The sequence below is a fragment of the Callorhinchus milii genome, unplaced genomic scaffold (assembly GCF_018977255.1).
Source record: "Callorhinchus milii isolate IMCB2004 unplaced genomic scaffold, IMCB_Cmil_1.0 Scaffold24, whole genome shotgun sequence".
NCBI classification, from domain to species: Eukaryota; Metazoa; Chordata; class Chondrichthyes; order Chimaeriformes; family Callorhinchidae; genus Callorhinchus; species Callorhinchus milii.
Genome location: NW_024704765.1, coordinates 3175583 through 3195112, shown reverse-complemented (window position 1 = coordinate 3195112; position 19530 = coordinate 3175583). Strand labels below are relative to the sequence as shown.

The 19530-nt window shown below is 46.1% G+C and overlaps 1 protein-coding gene across 1 annotated transcript in view; it reads left to right on the top strand.

Annotated features, from left to right (window-relative positions):
- hspg2 (heparan sulfate proteoglycan 2) overlaps positions 1–19530 on the top strand; it is a 197386-nt gene that overhangs the window by 83125 nt on the left and 94731 nt on the right. The window contains exons 10-23 of the mRNA XM_042343774.1: positions 724–855; positions 2000–2144; positions 4160–4311; positions 4567–4713; positions 7506–7669; positions 8838–9017; positions 9131–9327; positions 9918–10065; positions 10226–10353; positions 11642–11728; positions 12387–12445; positions 14274–14344; positions 15246–15386; positions 19229–19408. Coding sequence (XP_042199708.1) covers positions 724–855; positions 2000–2144; positions 4160–4311; positions 4567–4713; positions 7506–7669; positions 8838–9017; positions 9131–9327; positions 9918–10065; positions 10226–10353; positions 11642–11728; positions 12387–12445; positions 14274–14344; positions 15246–15386; positions 19229–19408 — 1931 coding nt within the window. The remainder of the gene's footprint in view (positions 1–723; positions 856–1999; positions 2145–4159; positions 4312–4566; positions 4714–7505; positions 7670–8837; positions 9018–9130; positions 9328–9917; positions 10066–10225; positions 10354–11641; positions 11729–12386; positions 12446–14273; positions 14345–15245; positions 15387–19228; positions 19409–19530) is intronic.

The window sequence follows — 19530 nt, the reverse complement described above, 5'->3', positions numbered from 1 at the left end:
ATTTGGGGACAAATGGTCTTAAGTCTAAGAATGTGAGAAATTTTGGGACCGGATTACTCGACGACGTTCGGTCAGGCTCTGAGATCCGAATGTTCTCAACGCCTGATTGCGAGGGTCTGTGGCTTATTAGATGTTTGGCAGAGAACAGGATCGTAACATTCCACGCTTAGGCAATGGAGACCATTCCTAGACCACAGGGAATCATTTTTGTGTGCGTCCTGGGAGTATGTAAAGTTACTGTGAGATGGTAATGAAGTGCACGTTAGGAGCCTCCGATAGCTTCTGTACACATTCTGTGCAGCAATCTCCCCAAGGAGCCTGTGGTGAGGAAATTCAAGGCAGCTGTAAACGTTAACTGGCACATGTTTAACATTGATAAAAAAAACGTGTTCAGATCTGCAGTAAAGTTGCACATCGTTGAATTGGAGCCAAATGCTTTTCCAGCGCTCTGGGGCTCTATCCTGCACGAGGGGTGCTTTATAAATGCACGTTGTTGTTGCTGCCTCTGCTTTCCCTTAGGTCCTATATGTCTTCCAACTTGCAATGTGTTTTTTCTCATTCTCCCCATTAACTAACCTACCTTCAGCTTGAAATCTACCTTCCTCCTTTTGCTTTCTCTTTTTTCCCCTCCTCCTCCTCCTCTTCCCCTTCCTCCTCCTTCTTCTCCTCCTCCTCTGGCTGTAGTTCTCAGCTGTGTTAATGTGCATTTTTCTGCCTTTTCAGCTACTAAAGGGCCAGGAGACATGTGTGCTCCAGAGCAGTTTGTCTGCGTGTCTTCGCGCACCTGTATCCCAGCGAGTTACCAGTGTGACGAGGAACCTGACTGCCCAGACAGATCAGATGAATTTGGATGCAGTAAGTAACGTAGGCTACTGTGTGTCACACAGCAGAATTATTATCCTGTAGCTCAGTGGTTATAGCACTTGGCACCAGTGTTTGGGAGGGAGAGTCACACTTGTGGTCTTTCTTTACGGAAACGTGGAAAAATGCCATGTTCGTAACGTTAAAGATTAGAAAAGATGTATTTGAAAAGAGGAAAGAGTTGATTTATAACAATAATCCTTGCATTTGGTATAGCACCGTACCACATCAGGATAAGGACACCTCAAAGCGCTTCACAGGGTTTACCAGGAAATGGAGTGACTGTGTGTTTGTAGACAAACATGCCAGTAAAAAATCTCACACAGTAATGTCCCACAAACAGCTATGGAGTGAGCGACCAATTTTATTTAGGGGATCGTTAACCAGGACATTGGGAGTGAGAGAGAGAAACTCCCTTCTCTTTTCCAACAGCTCCGTAGGATTTTTAACATCCACCTGAACAGGCAGAGGGGACCTCGGGTTAACGACTCATCAGCGCATCACTGGAGCGTCATCTGAGACTATGGGATTCCAAGACCCGTGGGGTTTGAACCCACAACTGTCTGAGCTTAGAGACGAGAGAGGGCACTACCACTGAGCCAAATTGAGCCACGAGTTTCATCCAGTGTCCTGGCCAACAATCCCCCAGAATAAAAACTACATTCACTTCATGGCTGTTTGTGGAACTTTGCTGAGCATAATTCATTAGGTGCCTGGTTCCCCTACAAAATACAGTCATCAGCTTTTACAGTGAACTACTGTGAAGCAGTTTAAGGCGCTCCTTAGATATATGAAAGGCACTATACCAAACGCAAGGATTATTTATGATAACATTCAAGAGGACATTTGATAAGTACCGAAACGTTTTTAAGTATTTTCCACCTTAAAGTTTACAATGCTCTTACCCATTTTATAGCCAAGTAAATGATTGGATGTTGAAGGTTTACTGGGTTGGTGGTGCTGTGCGTGGGTAGAAATCCCAGTGCGTGAGGTGTTGTAATAGCTATAGTTTATAGCAGTGTACGTTACTGGGCAATAGCTCGCCTATGGGAGATAACACTCTCTGTACAGTGCATGGTGATGAAAACGAGAGAGAGAGACATGGCACCATCACCGATTGCACTCTCTCTCCCCGCAGCTTCTCCACAGGTTGTTACTCTCCCGGAGGAGACGGTCCAGACCACTCGAGGTGCTACGGTCACTCTTACCTGTGTGGCTACTGGGGTTCCCACTCCCATCATCACATGGAGGCTGAACTGGGGTCCCATTCCCGTTAGCAGCAGGTAATGTCAGTGTGGTGTAAAGTCGGAGGCTCTCAACACTAGCCTGTCGCAAGGCTCTTTTGGCTTCTTCCAAGCTTTGACAGCAGTGGTGGATTGAGTGCAGTTTAGCACAGACTGATCATGGCTGCTGCACATGCTGTCTGAGGAGCAGAGCTCCCTGAACAGCGCACAGACATTGCTAAGTCTGTGGGTTTGGATATTTTTAATTATTTTCCTGTTCCCAGAGTTGCTAATTAGAAGCAGACTTTCCCTGCTGCTGCCTTTGCCAGAGTTGATGCATTTGCTGTAGTTAAATGACTGGTATTATTTCACTTGTAGTTGATGTTTGTAGCAGTGAGTCGGTGTCCAACCACAAAGGCTGTCTCTGTGACTGTCTGTGACTATCTCAAACTTCCGCCCCATCCCCAACCTCCCCTTCCTCTCCAAAGTCCTGGAACGAGTTGTTGCTTCCCAGCTTCACTCCTTCCTCTCCCGCCACTCCCTTCACAAACCCCTCCAAATGGGGTTTCCGTGCCGCCCACAGCACAGAACCCACCCTGGTCAAAGTGACAAATGACATTCTGTCCATCTGGGACCAGGGCTCCCTCTGGCTCCTTGTCCTCCTTGACCTCTCTGCTGCCTCCGACACTGTCGACCACTCTATCCTCATCCACCATCTGTCCTCTCACGTCAGTCTTCATGGTTCTGCCCTTAAATGGTTCAAATCATACTTCTCACACTGTCTCCACTTCATCTCCACAAATCGTTTCTCCTTTAGCCCCCGCACCATCTCGTGCAGGGTCCCTCAGGACTCTGTCCTTGGTCCCCTTCTGGATGAGAGCTAACGTTTTTCAGTTGAACGTCAACAAGACTGAGGTTCTCCTGATTGGCTCCCATCAGCTCTTCCACACCTCAGGCGCTGACAGTAACACCATCCATGGTTGCACACTCCACCTTGCTAAGCCAGTCCAGAACCTTGGGGTCTTGTTTGACCCTCAACTATCCTTTCTACCCCACATCTGTGCCATGACCCGCTCTGCTTTCCCCCACCTCCGCAACATCACCTGGCTCCGACACTGTCTCACTCTGCTTACACACTTTCATTCATCGAGGCTTGACTATGCAAACTCCCTGCTTGTCGGCCTCCCCAACTATTCCCTCCATAGGCTGCAGATCATCCAGAACTCTGCAGCCCGTGTCCTCTCCCGCACCAGGCTCCGCGACCCTATCACCCCCATCCTCACCCAACTCCACTGGCTTCCCATCACACAGAGGATACAGTTCAAGATCCTGGTCCTCACTTTCAAAGCGCTCCATGGCCTCGCTCCCCTCTACCTCTGCGACCTCCTAATCCCCTATCATCCTGCTTGCTCCTTCCACTCAGTGAGCTGCAGCGTGCATATCCCTTGCCTCGCTTGCCCTATTATTGGTGGACGGGCCTTCTGCCACTCTGCCCCCACCCTTTGGAACTCCATCCCGCAGTCCCTCCAGCTCGCCCCCTCCCTTGCCTCCTTCAAGACCCGTCTCAAGACCCTCCTCTTTGACCATGCTTTCGATCACCCTGCTTCCTCCCTTGCCCTCCACCCTCCCTGATCCCAACTTCCAGCTTGGGTCACGTCCAGCGCCTTGGGACATCCTCCCAACATGGAAGGTGCTATACAAATGTAATTTTGTTGTTGTTGTTGTGACTGTAGGAGACTGCGTGTGTGACTGTGTGTGTCAGTGAGACTGTGTGTGGGACCTGAGGCACTGAATTCTCCTGCAGGTGTGGTTCTGTACACACAAGCTTTGCTCTAATGTAGACTTGGTTATAAACAGAAGAAGGGTTCTATCCCAAGGACCTGGTTGCCCTGAGCACAGAGTGTAGAACACATTTCAAGTTTTATTCTTGTGATGCTTCGCTTTTGGTCGGGAAATAAATATTAAAACCAGGATCTGAGGCAGGATCATTTCAGAGACTTGAAACCCTGTGCATTGCCAGATACAGCAGCCGAGAGACTGATCGGGTAAAATCATCTGATTTCTTGGCTCTCCAGAACCTCGATGACCAGTCAGAATGGCCAGGGGACCCTGATCATCAGGGATGTGAAAGAGTCTGATCAAGGAGCGTACACGTGTGAGGCCATCAATGCCAAAGGGATGATCTTTGCTATTCCGGATGCCGTGCTCATTTTGAGATCCAACTCTGGTGAGTGCTGTAACAAGGAGACACTCAGCCGGTTCTGGGAATGTTAAACCGTATTTGTTAGTATCTATAATGACACTGTACTATTGAGATGTTAAACTCAGATCTGTCCACCAGTTCATATGAATGTTAAAGATTGTGTGACACGTTTTCAAAAGAGAAGGGATTTAGATATTTGAATGTGTTAAACTTTTATATTAATCTGAAGCGTTGAGCCTGAGGCAGGCAGGACTTTTAATGTATTATTTTCCCTCTCAGGAAACTGTCCAGGAGGTCACTTCAGTGTGGACGGCAGCCAGCGCTGCATTCCTTGTTTCTGCTTTGGGGTTACCAAGATCTGTGATGCCACAGGCCGTTACCAGACACAGATCAGCCTCCGCTTCAATGAGAACGATGATTTTAAGGGTAAGTGCTTGCCACTTCAGTCAGAAACAATGTCACCATCTCATGGGCTGCCTAAGAGCACGAAACGTGAAACAAGAAAATGGCCCCTGAAACCTGCTCCTCTTTCTCCACCAACACCATCCAAGTCCTGTCCAGTTGGGGACTTTTTCCAAGTTTGCCCCTGGTGCTTCCTGATCCCCATAAGATAATTAAGCGCTAACTCAACAAACTCCACTTCGCAAGCCTGCCTCTTCAACATTCCCATCATTATCATCATTTCCTTTTAAATTTCCACGAAATACACAGTCTACACTTACAGCATATTCTGTGAAGCGCCTTGAGACATCTTAACAACATGTTAAGGCAAATGCAAGGATGATTATTATTATTTTACAATAACTTCTGGGAAAACTTTGTCTTCCCATTCCCTTCTTGAACCCCTCCAATCGGGCTTCAGTTCCACCCATAGCACAGAACCCACCCTGGTCAAAGTTACAAATGACATTCTGTCCATCTGCGACCAGGGCTCCCTCTGCCTCCTCGTCCTCCTTGACCTCTCTGCTGCCCTTGATACTTTTGATCACGCTATCCTCATCCACCACCTCTCCTCTCACCTCAACCTTCACGGCGCAGTCCTTGACTGGTTCAGGTCGTACCTCTCATACCGCCTACCTTTAATCTCCTCAAATGGCTTCTCCTCTAGCCCCCGCACCCTCTTCTGTGGTGTTCCTCAGGGCTCTGTCCTTGGTCCCCTCCTCAGCAACATCAATATGCTCCCTCTTGGTGACATCATCCGCAGACATGGGTTCAACTTCCACATGTATGACACCCAACTCTACCTCTCTGCCTCCACCCTTAACTCCAGGACCCACTGCTGTCCTGACAGAATGTCTGTCAGACATCAAGTCCTGGGTGAGAGCAAACTTTCTTCAGTTGAACGTCAACAAGACCGAGGCTCTCCTGATTGGCTCCCGTCAGCGCCTCCTCACCTCATCCATGGTTGCACACTCCACCTTGCTAAGCCAGTCCGGAACCTTGGGGTCTTGTTTGATCCTCAACTATCCTTTCTATCCCACATCTGCACCATCACCTGCTCTGCCTTCCCCCATCTCCTCAACATCGCCCGGCTCCACCACTGTCTCACACCTCAGGCCGCCGAAACCCTCATACACCCCTTCATTATATCGAGGCTTGAAGATGCAAACTCACTGCTTGTTGGCCTCCCCAACTCCTCCCTCCACCGGCTGGAGATTATCCAGAACTCTGCAGCCCATGTCCTCTCCCGCATTAGGCTCTGTGACCCTATCACCCCCATCCTCGCCCGCCTGCTTCATGTCCCCCACCTTGTTCATCCCACTATCGGCGGGCTGGCCTTCCGCCACTCTGCCCCCACCCTCTGAAACTCCATCCCGCATTCCCTCCGTCTCACCCCCTCCCTCGCCACCTTCAAGACCCACCTCACGATCCTTCTCTTCGACCGTGCTTTCGATCTCCCTGCTTCCCCCCTGCCCTCCCCCCTCCCCCACCCCGACCCCCAGCTCGGGTCCGTAACTCTTGTCTGTCCAGCGCCTTGGGACTTCCTCCTGACGTGAAAGGCGCTTTACAAATATAATTTTGTTGTTGTTTTCTTGCCTTTTTTGCCTGTTTTTTTTTCTTTGAAAAGAGTCGATACACGTGGCAGGAATCTATCTTTTTTCTTCTTGTTTGTGTTGGATTTTGGTGTTTGTTTTTGTTTTGGGAGAGAGGAAGAGCTAAGTGATTGGAATTGTGTATAATCAGACGCAGCGCTAGTTGGTTAGATACACAGTTTGCCATTCTGTGGTGTCCCTACACTCTAATTTGACTCTAATTTGTGTTCGTCATTTATAGCTGTGTAAACAAATGGCCAGATTTAGCTGACACTGATTTAGAAGCCGTTTGCAAATGCTAATTATGTTCCTGAACTATTTAACACACTGTGACCTGTTGGATCTGTGAACAACATCAAAGCAGCATTTGATGATAATCTTCCTGTTCACAGTGGGAGTTTATGAGTTAGCCAATGTAAGCAAGTGTCAGGTCTCAGTTTGGCTTTTACCCGTGCAGTGCTGGAGGAACATTGCTGAAGCTGCCATCTTTCGGGTGAGGTGTTAAACTTGAGACACTTTCCACCTGTTGAGGTGGATTTAAAGATCCTGTGATGATATAGGAAAAGAGGAGGAGGTTTCTCCCTCTATCCCTACCCACAATTCTCCAGATAAAGTGTCCATTCAGTTCATGGCCACTTGTGCGATCACTTTTTTTTAAAAAGAATGCACTTTTTTTGACTGCTAAGTTTGCCTGGAAAACAGTCAGTAAGCTTGGCAGTAATTGTAAGTTTGTTCTTTCTCTAAAACGTGAATGTGTGTTGCAGCAATCTTAGATCAAAAGAAGCAGCTAAGCTCTGTTTCTTTTAATGTCTACTTATCAACAATAATAATCCTTACTTTTGGGATAGAGCCTTTCACATCGGGAGGATGTCTCAAAGTACTTTGTAGGATAATAATAGTAATCGTTGCACTTGACGTAGCACATTTTCATATCATTGAGACATCTCAAAGCGCTTCACAGAATATATTGTAAAGTGGATTGACTGTATTTTGTGAGTGAAATGCCCATAGATATACTGTCAAATGGAGCGACTTTCTTGTGGCTTACCTGTGCATATAAGCATATCTATATTATATACGCACACACCCCCGTGCGCGCACACACAAAGTCTCCATACCTTGTCTTCAGTAAGTATCTGAGGAACCATTTGATTGCATTCAGTTTCACTGTAATTTCTCTCCTAGGTGTGAGTGTAACTGTACCGGCCCAGTCTGGGACTCCACCTCTCTCTACCTCACAGATCCTCGTGGACACAGACTCGGCAGAGCTCCAGCTAGTCGATCTCTCCAGGCGTTTTCTGAACCATGACTCCTTTTGGACTCTTCCCAGACAGTTTCTAGGAAATAAGGTGAGGTGTGAAGACTTGTTGTGGCAGAACATTTGTGCTAATCCTAAACATATTCCGTTCCTTAATTATGTTTTATGTTCTATCAATTTGATTGATAATTGTGATCCCAAACCGACTGCAGAATGTCAGTTCCCACCGCACCATCACCTTGAATTCTCGGGTGTAGTGGTAGCACGAAATAAATAATTAATTCCTATCAAATCAATAATTGATATCAACAACAACAAATGACATTTACACGGAACCTTTCATGTCGGGAGGACGTCCCAGGGCCCTGGGCGGTCAAGGAGCTGGGGGTGGGATCGGGAGGGAGGGAGGGTGACCGAAGGCGTGGTCGAAGAAGAGGCAGAAGAGAGTCGGAAACCTTCACACTCAACCACTTTGCGGAGGGGAAGGTCTTTAATCCCACACCTGTTAATGTGTCTGTCACTCAAACCAAGATAGTTTATGGGAAACTGCTGTGCGCAATTGGCTGCTGCATTTCACACACAAAATACATAGTCAGTCCAGTTTATTCTGTGAAGCACTTTGAGACGACTCAACAACGCGATAAGGCGCTATGTCAAAAGCAAGGATTATTATTACTATTATTCTACATATCACATCTTCTCCCATTCTGGTTTTAGCCTCTGCCTGGCAATGCAGCTCCACTTTTGATAAAGCAGAGACGAAACCCGAGTTTTCTTCTGCCTCAAATCAGGATTTCGATTTACTCTGATGCAAATCTGAATTGTTTCACGTTATAACTAAGGGGAAATCTGTTTGTAACTTGAACAAAATATCTGAATGACATTTACCATAGTGAGACGCTGAGGATTGACTGAATAGTCTGATTAAATGATGAAAAGATTGGGAAACATTTTTATATCTTATAGGTGGAGTAGATTCTTAATGTATCTAGATTCCAGCTGCAAATTAGCACGCTCTTGCAACAATTTTTGTGGGTTTCAGATTAAACATTTTTTTTGACTTTCCGTCCTCCACCCCTTCCTGATCCAAACCCCCAGTTCGGGTCCAAATCCCTGACTGTCCAGCACCTTGGGACATCCTCCCGACGTGAAAGGCGCTGTGTAAATCACATTTGTTGTTGTTTTGTTGTTTTTGTTTCGCTGCGAACTGGACATTCCCACATTGACAGTCCTTTTCTCATTACAAATATTTCGCTCAGGTTGATTCGTACGGTGGCTTTCTGCGCTACAAGATCCGATACAGTTTAGGCCGGGGACAGAGTGAGCCCGAAAACAAGGCTGACGTCATCATCGTAGGAAATGGGAAAAAGCTGATCTACAAAGTGAAGAGACCGAGCCAGCCCAGCGTCACTAACCAGAAGGAAATCCAGTTCCTCGAGGTAAGTAGAGTCGCTTCACTTTCCTTTCCTTTTGCTTTCAGTTCATGGTGGGTTTGGAGAAGTGCTCAGAAGTGGTGATTGGCACCTGTTTTTTTTTTTGTTTTTTTTTGCAGGATAACTGGCAGCACGCGTCTGGGGGGGCTGTAACTCGTGAGGACCTCATGATGGCTTTGGTCAATTTGGAAAAATTAATGATCCGAGCAAAGTACGATAACAGGATGGCAAGTGTGGGCCTCAGTGACGTGGTCATGGACACCACCACCGCGGGATTCACCCGTCTGGGGAAAGCTCAGATGGTGGAAGAATGCAGGTGAGAGGCAGAGTGTCTGAAGATTCAGCACTTTTATTGGTATTGGATGATTAACCAGTAAACTGTTAGGCCAACAGAGAGACTGTGAGGAGAGGCTGGGAGCAAGGGTATTCTCTGGGAGGATGAGATCAAATGGGCAGAAGGGTTTTCTTCATCCAAACCTCTCTTGTGATCTTGTGAAATCTTTTGAACGTTGTGATCTTGTGAACACAAGGAGCGAAACCTTAGCACATTTCCGTACTCCACGCGCCTCTGTTTAGCAGTAAGTAGGAACTGCTTTGTTAGTCGATTTGCGGATCGCTTTCTGGGGGTAATGAATAAAATAATAATTTGGTCACTTAATCCACGACTGTTTGCGGGACGCTGCTGTGCGCAATTGGCTGCCGCGTTTTGCCCACAAAATAAACAGTCAATTCACTTTACAGTATATTCTGTGAAGCGCTTTCAGACATCTCAACGACGAGATAAGGCTATGTATGAAATGCAAGGATTATTGTTTTATGAAAACATTCTTTTGTCTTTGTACAATCAAGGTGAAGCCAAATGAGCTGCTCTGTAGACGAGTAACGGTGTGATTCCTGTCCTTCTAGGTGCCCTACCGGTTACACAGGTCTGTCATGTGAGACGTGTGCCGCTGGATTTAACCGTATCCAGACCAGCCCGTACCTCGGAACATGCAATGGCTGCAACTGCAACAGCCATGCCAGCACATGTGACAAGGTTACAGGCCATTGCTTGGTAAGATCCTTCACTGTTATTGCTGGAAATTTCCCTTTCCCGGAGTCAAACGTTAGATTTGTAGAACATCAGAGCACACAGAGCAATCAGGCCATTCATCCCATCAACTCTTTGCTGGTATTTTCCTCAACTTGAGCCTATGTTTCCTTGTGATTTGCAGAGCTGCCAACACAACACGGAAGGTTCACGATGTGACAAATGCCGAGCTGGTTATTTTGGGAACCCGACTCTCGGGACCCCCAGTGACTGTATGCCGTGTCCCTGCCCCTTTACGGGCCCCAGCAGGAGGTGTGTATCACTGTGCTCACAGACCACTTTCCAAAACACAGACATGAACAGGTGATGTTTCTGAAAATTATCACATTGAATGGGTTCAGAAACTCACAGAATTCCAGTCTGGTTTCCCGTGTGAACATCCCGCTTGGTGGGTCAGCACAACGGCTGTTCACAAAGCCTCATTTCAAAGTATTAAAGTATGCGTGTGTCTGTGTGTGTGTCTGTGTGTGTATCTGTGTGTGTGTCCCTGTGTGTCTGTATGTGTCTGTGTGTGGGTGTGGGGTGGGGGAGGGGGGGGCAGACCTAAAATCAATGGATAATTATTGCTTGAAATGTTGATGTTTCTTAACATCCAATGAAATTGGTTGTGAAACATTTCAAGTGTTACCCCAAAGCAACGCTTAAACCCTTCTTTGGGCGGAGTGATAGGGTGCAGTTCACGTTGTGTGTGAGTAAGTGTGTGTGTGTGAGTATCTATATGTGTGTGTATGTGCGTTGGTGTATGTGTTTACGACGGCTAAATTGATTTGGTAACATTTACAGAACAATCAGAAAACCATTATTTGAGGAACAATTTTGTTACATTTGCAAAAAATAGGCACAATCTCTCCTTTTTTAGAAACCAAACTTTGCTGGTTCCTGGTGAGGGTCGACTACTGTCTGACCTACCTGTTGTCCGCCCTTGTCCTTGTTCACACTCCCCTCACACTCTCATCAGTCAGTTCCTGGGGAGGGAGTGGGAACCCTGACTAACAGTTATGTTCCCAACCAAGAGAATGAGAGAATGTAAGCGGTGGAATAGAACTGATGGTTTAGTGATGATGTGAGACAGTGGATTCAATACTGGATACCGAAATGCTGGACTAGTCACAATAGTGTGTGAAATGTTGTTGTGAGAGCTGTCATGTTTATGGTCCATGTGATGTTTTATCACATAGAATGGACTGGAGGTGGGAGGAAGGAGCCATTCTCTTTCCCTATCTCCTCATTTCCCCTCCTCCATTCCCTCCCCTCCCCACTCCATCCTCCCCCCCCCCCCCCGTCCCCAATGCTATTCTCAAGTGATGTTGGAGAAGTGAAGCCCATAATATTTCAGAGCAGCGAAAGAGAGAGTCTGGGTCTCCAGCTATTGGGTGTGAGATCAGATGGGACACCCGGTGAATGAAGGTGACAATGTAAATCAAATGGAAGGATTATGTATATTTTACACAGGGGGTCACTCAGTGGATTACACTATGGGTTACACAGTGGGTGACAGAGAGTTCTGATGTGAGTAGCTCTGACGTCTGCTTCTCCCCAGGTTTTCTAACACCTGTTTCCTGGATACTGATAAGCGTCCTACCTGTGATGCCTGTGCTGAAGGCTACACTGGCCGTAGATGTGAAAAGTGGGTACAGTATTGAAAGCCTGTGTTTTTCTAATAAACCATGCATGACCCTCGACTGTTTGCGGGACACTGCTGTGCGCAATTGGCTGCCGCGTTTCAATTCACAGTCAACTCACTTTCCAGTGTATTCTGTGAAGCGCTTTGAGACGTCTCGAAGGCACAATGAGGCGTTATATCAAATTCAAGGATTATTATTATTATGGGCAGTCACTGAACTTGGCTGGCGGACCTTCTGCCAATCTGCCTCCACCCTCTGGAACTCCAGCCCACAGTCCCTCTGCCTCTCCCCCTCCCTCACTTCCTTCAAGACCCTCCTCTTCGACCGTGGCTTCGGTCCTTCCCACTCTTCTCTCCACCCTCCCCGACCCCCAGCTCAGGTCAGAAACACTGGATTGTCCAGCAACTTGGGACATCCTCCCGATGTGAAAGGCGCTATACAAATGTAATTTTGTTGTTGTTGCACTTCTCAGTGAATGCTGCGAAGCTCTTTGTGTCATCCTGTCATCAGGAAAGCCTCAATAACAAATGCATAATTATTATTTCTGGACGTGTTAAGCTCCGAGGTGCTACCCACATGAAGGGTGCTATGCAAGCTATTGGTGTTGTGTTGAGTGGCGGCTTTGTTTCGGGGTTAACCTTTGGCTTTGCTTCCATGTAGGTGTGCCAGTGGCTACGAGGGGAACCCCATGATTGAAGGTGGAGGCTGCAAACAAGTTGGTGAGTGCTTGTGAAGAACAATCTTTTTGATGGCCCTAGTTTTGAATTGACCTCTGTATTAATTTATATTCATAGCAACTTTCACCCTTCATCTGCTGGAGTCTCTGGATAGAGAACAGGGCCAGGAACCAGGGTTGATAATTGTCTCTTCTCCTCGCTGCCCCCCCCCCCCCCCTCTTCAGAACCCCATGTTTACCCAGAGTCTTGAAAGCTGAAGTCCTTTAGAACAGGGTAGCGAGTATGGACACATTCTATGATCCTCATTGGGTCACAGGATGTGTCCATACTTTCTATTCTCTACTCTCCAGATATCACTCCATCGCCAACCTCTCTTTCCTCTCCAAGGCCCTGGAACGAGTCGTTGCTTCTACACTTTCCTCTCCCGCCACTCCCTCGACGAACCAACTAGGTTCCAACTAGGTTTCTGTGCTGCCCACAGCACGGAAACAGCTCTGGTCAAAGTCATGAACGACATTCTGTTCATCTGCGCCCAGGGACTCTCTCTGCCTCCTTGTCCTCCTCAACGTATCTGTTGCCTCCAACGCTGTTGACCATTCTATCCTCCTCCACCGCCTCTCCTCTCTTCACAGACCTGCCCTTACCTGATTCAACTCCTACCTCTCCCACCATCTTCACTTTGTCACCACTAATGGCTCCTCCTCCAGCCCCCGCACTATCATTTATGGTGTTCCTCAGGTTTCTGTCCTTGTTCCCCTCCTTTTCAACATCTACATGCTTTCCCTTGGTGACATCATCCGTAGACATGGGTCAACTTCCACATGTATGCAGATGACACCCAACTCTACCTCTCTGCCTCCACTCGACTCCAGGACCCACTGCTGTCCTGGCAGACTGGCTGTCAGACTAGTCCTGGAGGAGAGCTAACTTTCTCCAGTTGAATATTAATAAGACCGACGCCCTCCTGTTTGGCTCCTGTCAGCACCTCCGTACCTCGGGCGCTAACAGCATCTCCCTCCATGGATGCACATAGCACCTCACGGAGCTAAAACAGAATCTTGGCGTTATGTTCAACCCTCAACTGTCCTTCATTCCCCACATCCGTGCCGTGGAGTCCAGTAGCTTAGTAGTTAGAGCACTCACCTCGCAAGCGAGAGGACGTGGGTTTGATTCCTGGCTGGCAGGATGAAACGGTAGGCAAGTTTCCTTACTCCATGCGCCTCTATTCACCTAGCAGTTAGTAGGACCCCGGTTGTTAGTCGATTGGCAGATCGCTTTTCCGGGGGCAATAATCCCTTCCGAAAAATAAATAAATGACTGCTTGTGGGACACTGCTGTGCGCAATTAGCTGCTGGGTTTAGCCCACAAAATATACAATCAATTCACTTTACAATATATTCTGTGTAACTCTTTGAGACGTCTCGAAGATGTGATAAGGCGCTTATTATACGTCTGACCTGTATAAATCATATAATCGCCTGAGTTGTACATCTGCCCAAGTCCCGTTGAATTTCCTGTTAAATCCACTTTAATGGATCTGCATGAGTTGTATTAAGAAGCTCATAACCCCATGACTGCACTTACCTGTATGGTTGGCCAACAAAATCCATGTTCTTGATTGAACATTTCTTGGTTTATGCCATAAATCAAGTACATTCAATCAAGAAAAATCTGGAAAGGCATTGCTGGAAAATGGACTCACCTAAACTAGTGCAGATGTTTGGTGGGCTACTTCTTGACATCCTCATGACCACTTCTGGCCATGGTTTAGCCACTTGCTCTAGAACATCTTAAGGATGTCATTGATTGTCTTTACATTGGGTCTATCTGCAAAATGTCACTGCATTGTTAAAATTGTCCTTTAATACAGGTTTTCTTACAAAATGTGATGACAAAGGAACTGACCCCAAGGCTTCTATTGATGGCTCTTGTCAGTGTAAGGTATGTTCCAGGAGCAAGTGTTAGACCTCATTATAACCTCATTACGTTACAGTACTGTAACATGAGAGAGTTCACTGAAAGTCTTTGTGGTTGTGGGCCAATATTAATTGTTTGCAATATGATCTTGTGGGAAATGTGGGAGTCGATTCGAACAATACAGCCAAAGCAAATGTTAGTTTTGCTGTACGTTGCTCTGGGATCATGTACAGTATTTTCTTGTATGTTCAGCCGCATTTTGTGTGATTGACTTCTATTTATACTTGTGAATTTTGGCACCATTGTTTTGAATAGTGAAGGGAGTTTCTTTCTCTCTCTCGGTGTCCTGACCAACAATCCCCCAATATAATCGGTTACTCACTCCATGGGTGTTTGAGGGACGCTGCTGTGTGCAACTGGCTGGCACGATTCACCCACAAAATACACAGTCAAAAAACACTTTGTAGTATATCTTATGAAGGAAGCTGTTTGAGACATCTTAACAACGTGCTAAGGAGCTATATCAAATGATATTGGATTATTATTATTTGTAGTCTGTGACGTGGACTAAGATGAATAGTTTGTTCTCACTGACTGAAATATTTTGCTGTCGACTGAATTGGTTGGCATGCAAGATTTCTGTGGAATTTTTCATTGGGTAATACCTGATCCCAAATCATCGTTTAGTCCCAAACATGTTGTTTTTAATAAATAGTAAATGATATTGTACCATTTATCTTCAATCCATTTAAAGTCCTAAATCATGAATAGAAATCATAAATAGAACAAATCTGTGCCTTCCGTATTACACTTTTCTTTGGGATTGACTGGGGAATAGTCCAAATCTGCTCCATTTGTTGAATAGAGCTGAATGCCTGACCTGTACACTTATTGCTCTCTCTATTCTGTTTGGGCCTTTTTGCAGCTGAATGTTGTTGGAAGACTGTGTAATAAATGCTCACCAGGATCGTTTCACTTGGATGCTGCCAATGTTGCTGGGTGCCTGACGTGCTTCTGCATGGGCGTCACACAACAGTGTGCGAGCTCCACATGGCACAGAGACCAGGTTAGTCCACAACCAGCAAAGCAAGAGCTTGGCCCAGTATAAACCAGCAGGGATGGGATGCTCCATCCCCTTGTGGAGAGGACGTGTTTCCCAGAAATCGTCCTCTGTTCCTCATGACCTTGCTTTGATGGCTTGATGATTGAAGCCTTAACCCAACCAGGTTTTATCAATTTCTCAAAATGCTTCTACTTTAAAAGTGTTTCGAGACAAAACAATAAAACAACCCCCATCGAGCTCTGATTTTCTGTTCACCTTTGAAGAATAATGCATTGAGGATCTGGGACGCTACCCCACATGAAGGGCACTACGTAAATGCAATTTGTTGTTGTTGTTGACCCAATGCCATTCACGCTGGTGAATGGTCTATGTCTTCAAGTTAGAGGACACTGAAAACTTACCAAAAATAGAGGGGACGCTGGAGGCTAATGTTAGTGAGGAACTTAAAGAATCAACATCAGTGAAGCAATAGTACTAGAGAAATTGATAGGATTAAAAAACTATAAATCCCCTGGACCTGATGACCTGCATCCTAAGGTGTTGAATAAGGCGGCTGCAGGGACAGTGGATGCTTTGTTTTTGATCTTCCAAAATTCCTTGTATTCTGGAATGGTTCCCATTGATTGGAAGATCACAAATGTAACGCCGATCTTTAAGAAGGGTGGGAGAGAGAAGATGGGGGACTATAGACCAGTTAGTCTGACATCGGTGGTGGGGAAAATTCTAGTGTCCTTAATTACGGACGTCGTCGTCGGGTACTTAGAAAATCATAACATGATTAGGCAGTCAACATGGCTTTACAAAAGGGCAATCATGTTTATCAACAACAACAAGATTCCATTTATAGAGCGCCTTTCACGTCAGGAGGACGTCCCAAGGCGCTGTACAGTTGGGTCAGGACCCGAGCAGGGGGGAAATGCTCAGGGTGAGGGGAGGGAAAGGAGGGAGCGAGGAGGGGGTGGAGAGTCGAGAGGGGAGCCGAAGGAAGGCGAGAGTAAGCTCAAATCTTATAAAGTTTTTTTGAGGATGTAACTAGCAGGTTAGATAGGGGGAACCAGCAGATGTGGTGTATTTGGATTTCCAGAAGGCATTCAACAAAGTGCTACATAATAGGTTGTTGGATAAGATTAGAGCCCATGGAATGAAAGGTAATATATTAGCATGGATTGGAGAGTCGCTAACAGGAAGAAAACAGAGAGTAGGGATAAACGGGTCCTTCTCAGATTGGCAGGATGTGACTAGTGGGGTGCCACAAGGATCAGTGCTTGGGCCTCAAATATTTACAGTTTATATCAATGATTTAGATGAGGAAATAGAACTTAACATAACTAAATTCGCGGACGATACGAAAATAGGTGGGAGAGTAAGCTGTGAGGATGACACACAAAGAATGCAAAGGGAAATAGACAGGTGAGGTGAGTGGGCAAGAAGGTGGCAGATGGAGTATAACGTGGGGAAGTGTGAAGTTATTCACCTAGGTAGTAAAAATAGAAAAGCGGATTATTTTCTAGAGGGGGAAAGACGAGGCAATGTTAGTGTTCAGAGGGATTTGGGTGTCCTTGTACACCAGTCACAGAAAGTTAGTATGCAGGTACAGCAAGCAACTAGGAAGGATAATGCCATGTTGGCGATCGTTGCAAAAGGATTAGAGTACAAGAGTAGGAAAGTCTTGCTGCAGTTGTATAAGGTCTTGGTGAGACCGCACCTAGAATATTGTGTGCAGTTTTGGTCTCCTTATTTAAGAAAGGACACACAACAACAACAACAACAAGATTCCATTTATAAAGCGCCTTTCACGTCAGGAGGACGTCCCAAGACGTCCCACACTCGCCTTAGAGGGAGTGCAGCGTAGATTCACTAAGTTGGTTCCTGGGATGAAGGGGTTGACCTTCAATGGAGAGGTTGAGTAAACTAGGCCTATATTCTCTAGAATATAGAAGAATTAGAGGTGATCTTATAGAAACATATAAGATTCTTAAGGGTCTTGACAGGGTAGATGCCATGAGACTGTTTCCCCTGGTTGGAGAATCTAAAACTAGGGGTCACAGTCTCAGGATTAAGGGTCAGCCTTTTCGAACTGAGTTGAGGAAACATTTCTTCACTCAGAGGGTAGTGATTTTGTGGAATTCTCTATCCCAGAGGCTGTGGATGCTCAGTCCTTGATAGATTTCTAAAGGATAGAGGGATTAAAGGATATGGGGATAGGGCAGGGAAATGGAATTAGGTTAGAAAATCAGCCATGATCTTATTAAATGGTGGGGCAGGCTCAAGGGGCTGAATGGCCTACTTCTGCTCCGACGTCTTATGATCTTATGGTCTCAAAAGGAAGAAGGTTTGGGATGGTAGTTAATGATTGGAAAGATTGGAATCTTGTTGGTTACTGGTCAACCTACGTTTTTTCTTGTTAACTGGAAATAATGTCTTTCTTCAAAGCCGGAGTGTGTGACAAGCTTTTTCTTTTGACCTCACACAGGCAGCACATCACCCAGTTTGCTTTGTTTGCAATCCTATCTTGTCTGTGATTTGTCTGTGCTTTTGTCCACAATATGGCTTGATTTCCATTTATCTCAGGAAACATGTTTTACCAGCCTGAACCAAGGCCAGGAAATCTTCCACTGATGCTCTTTTGTGTTCTGTGAAGATAAAGACGGGATGTTTGCCAATGCAAGCAACCTCTCATCTTGTTGGCATCACCACTTGAGACATTAAAGAGATTAGATTAAGCTCCTTGAATGAATCTCATGTTACTCCTTAGATCTATTCATTCCACTTGAACCCTGGCAACACACTGGACTGCTGAGTGGCTGTTTTCCTCTGTGTGATCTACCAAAGGGGAATCTTGGCTTTAACTAAACCTAATTGCCTCTATCTGATAGTACAACAGTTTGGATTAGCTGTCCCTGTGTTTTTCAGTTCATGGTTTGAAATGATCTTCTACCTAATGTTTTTGATATATTTAATCTGTTCCTATTGTACTCTCTGACTTATTCCTGTGTTCACTCTGTTATCAACGTTAGCAAAGCTGAGGCTATGCTGCTCAGCTCCTACTAGCACTTCCCACCTCAGTTGCTCTGTGAATAACCTCAATGTTTTGCCCCCTCCCCAGCCCCTCCAACTCTCCTTCAAGCCTTTCACCCAGGCTCTGGCAAAGTCCACATTCTTCCATCTCTGCAACATTGTCCGCCTCTGCCAATACCTCTCCCTCAACATAGGCAAAATCCTCATAGAACCATAGAAATTTACAGCACAGAAGCAGGTCATATACCTCGTTGCCTCTTGAAAACTAACATGGATTCTAACTTGCCCCCTGCACCTGGAAAGAAGTTGCACATCCCAACCACCCTTTGCAAAAAAATCCTTCTAAACATTGAAATTTTCTTGTTGGTGGTTAGTAGGAGGGAAATTGACTCGAAACCCATCGAATGACAAAAAGCTGCTTGTTATGCTGTCAGAAATGGGGCTTCAAGGAATAATCTGAGGGCTGGCAGCTCATGTGTCCTCAACTTCACGAAGTCTGCACCGTCTGATTCATGTCTGAGGGTCACAAGTCGCCTCTGCGGATCCCTATGTGATGGGAAAGTGAGGAAGCGATCTGAGAGATGGCGATTACAATAAAGCATTGCTCTCTGGCTCGGAGGTGAAAGTTGTTTTGGGGGTGAATCAGTTTATTGAGGAAAATTGTCATGGGACTGGTAGAAAATGCTGAAATTAACCAATGTTACGAGCAAGCTTATCCGTGGCCAACAATAAGGAGAATTTGTGTTTAATAAGGAGAAATAAATGTTTCATTGGGCTTCATTTCAGATGGTGTCAGTGTTTCATTCTGTTGCTTCTTTCCTTCAAAGGTCCAGGCTGGTTTTGAGCGTGATCATACTTTATACAGGCTGACAAACATGGCCAATACACTGCTGCTGGCAGAAGGGATTCGGATCAGCGGACTGAACGAGTTGGCTTTTGGAGGCTTCGATGCCATCCCTCAGGATGTCCTCTACTGGGTGCTGCCAGATCGGTTTAAAGGGGATAAGGTAATTGTGTCCAAGCTTGGGGTCATCTACTGTTACTTGATTATAGAGAATAAAAGATGAGTCCTGCAGTTCAGTGGTTAGCACGCTCACCTCGCGAGCGAGAGCACCCAGGTTCGATTCCC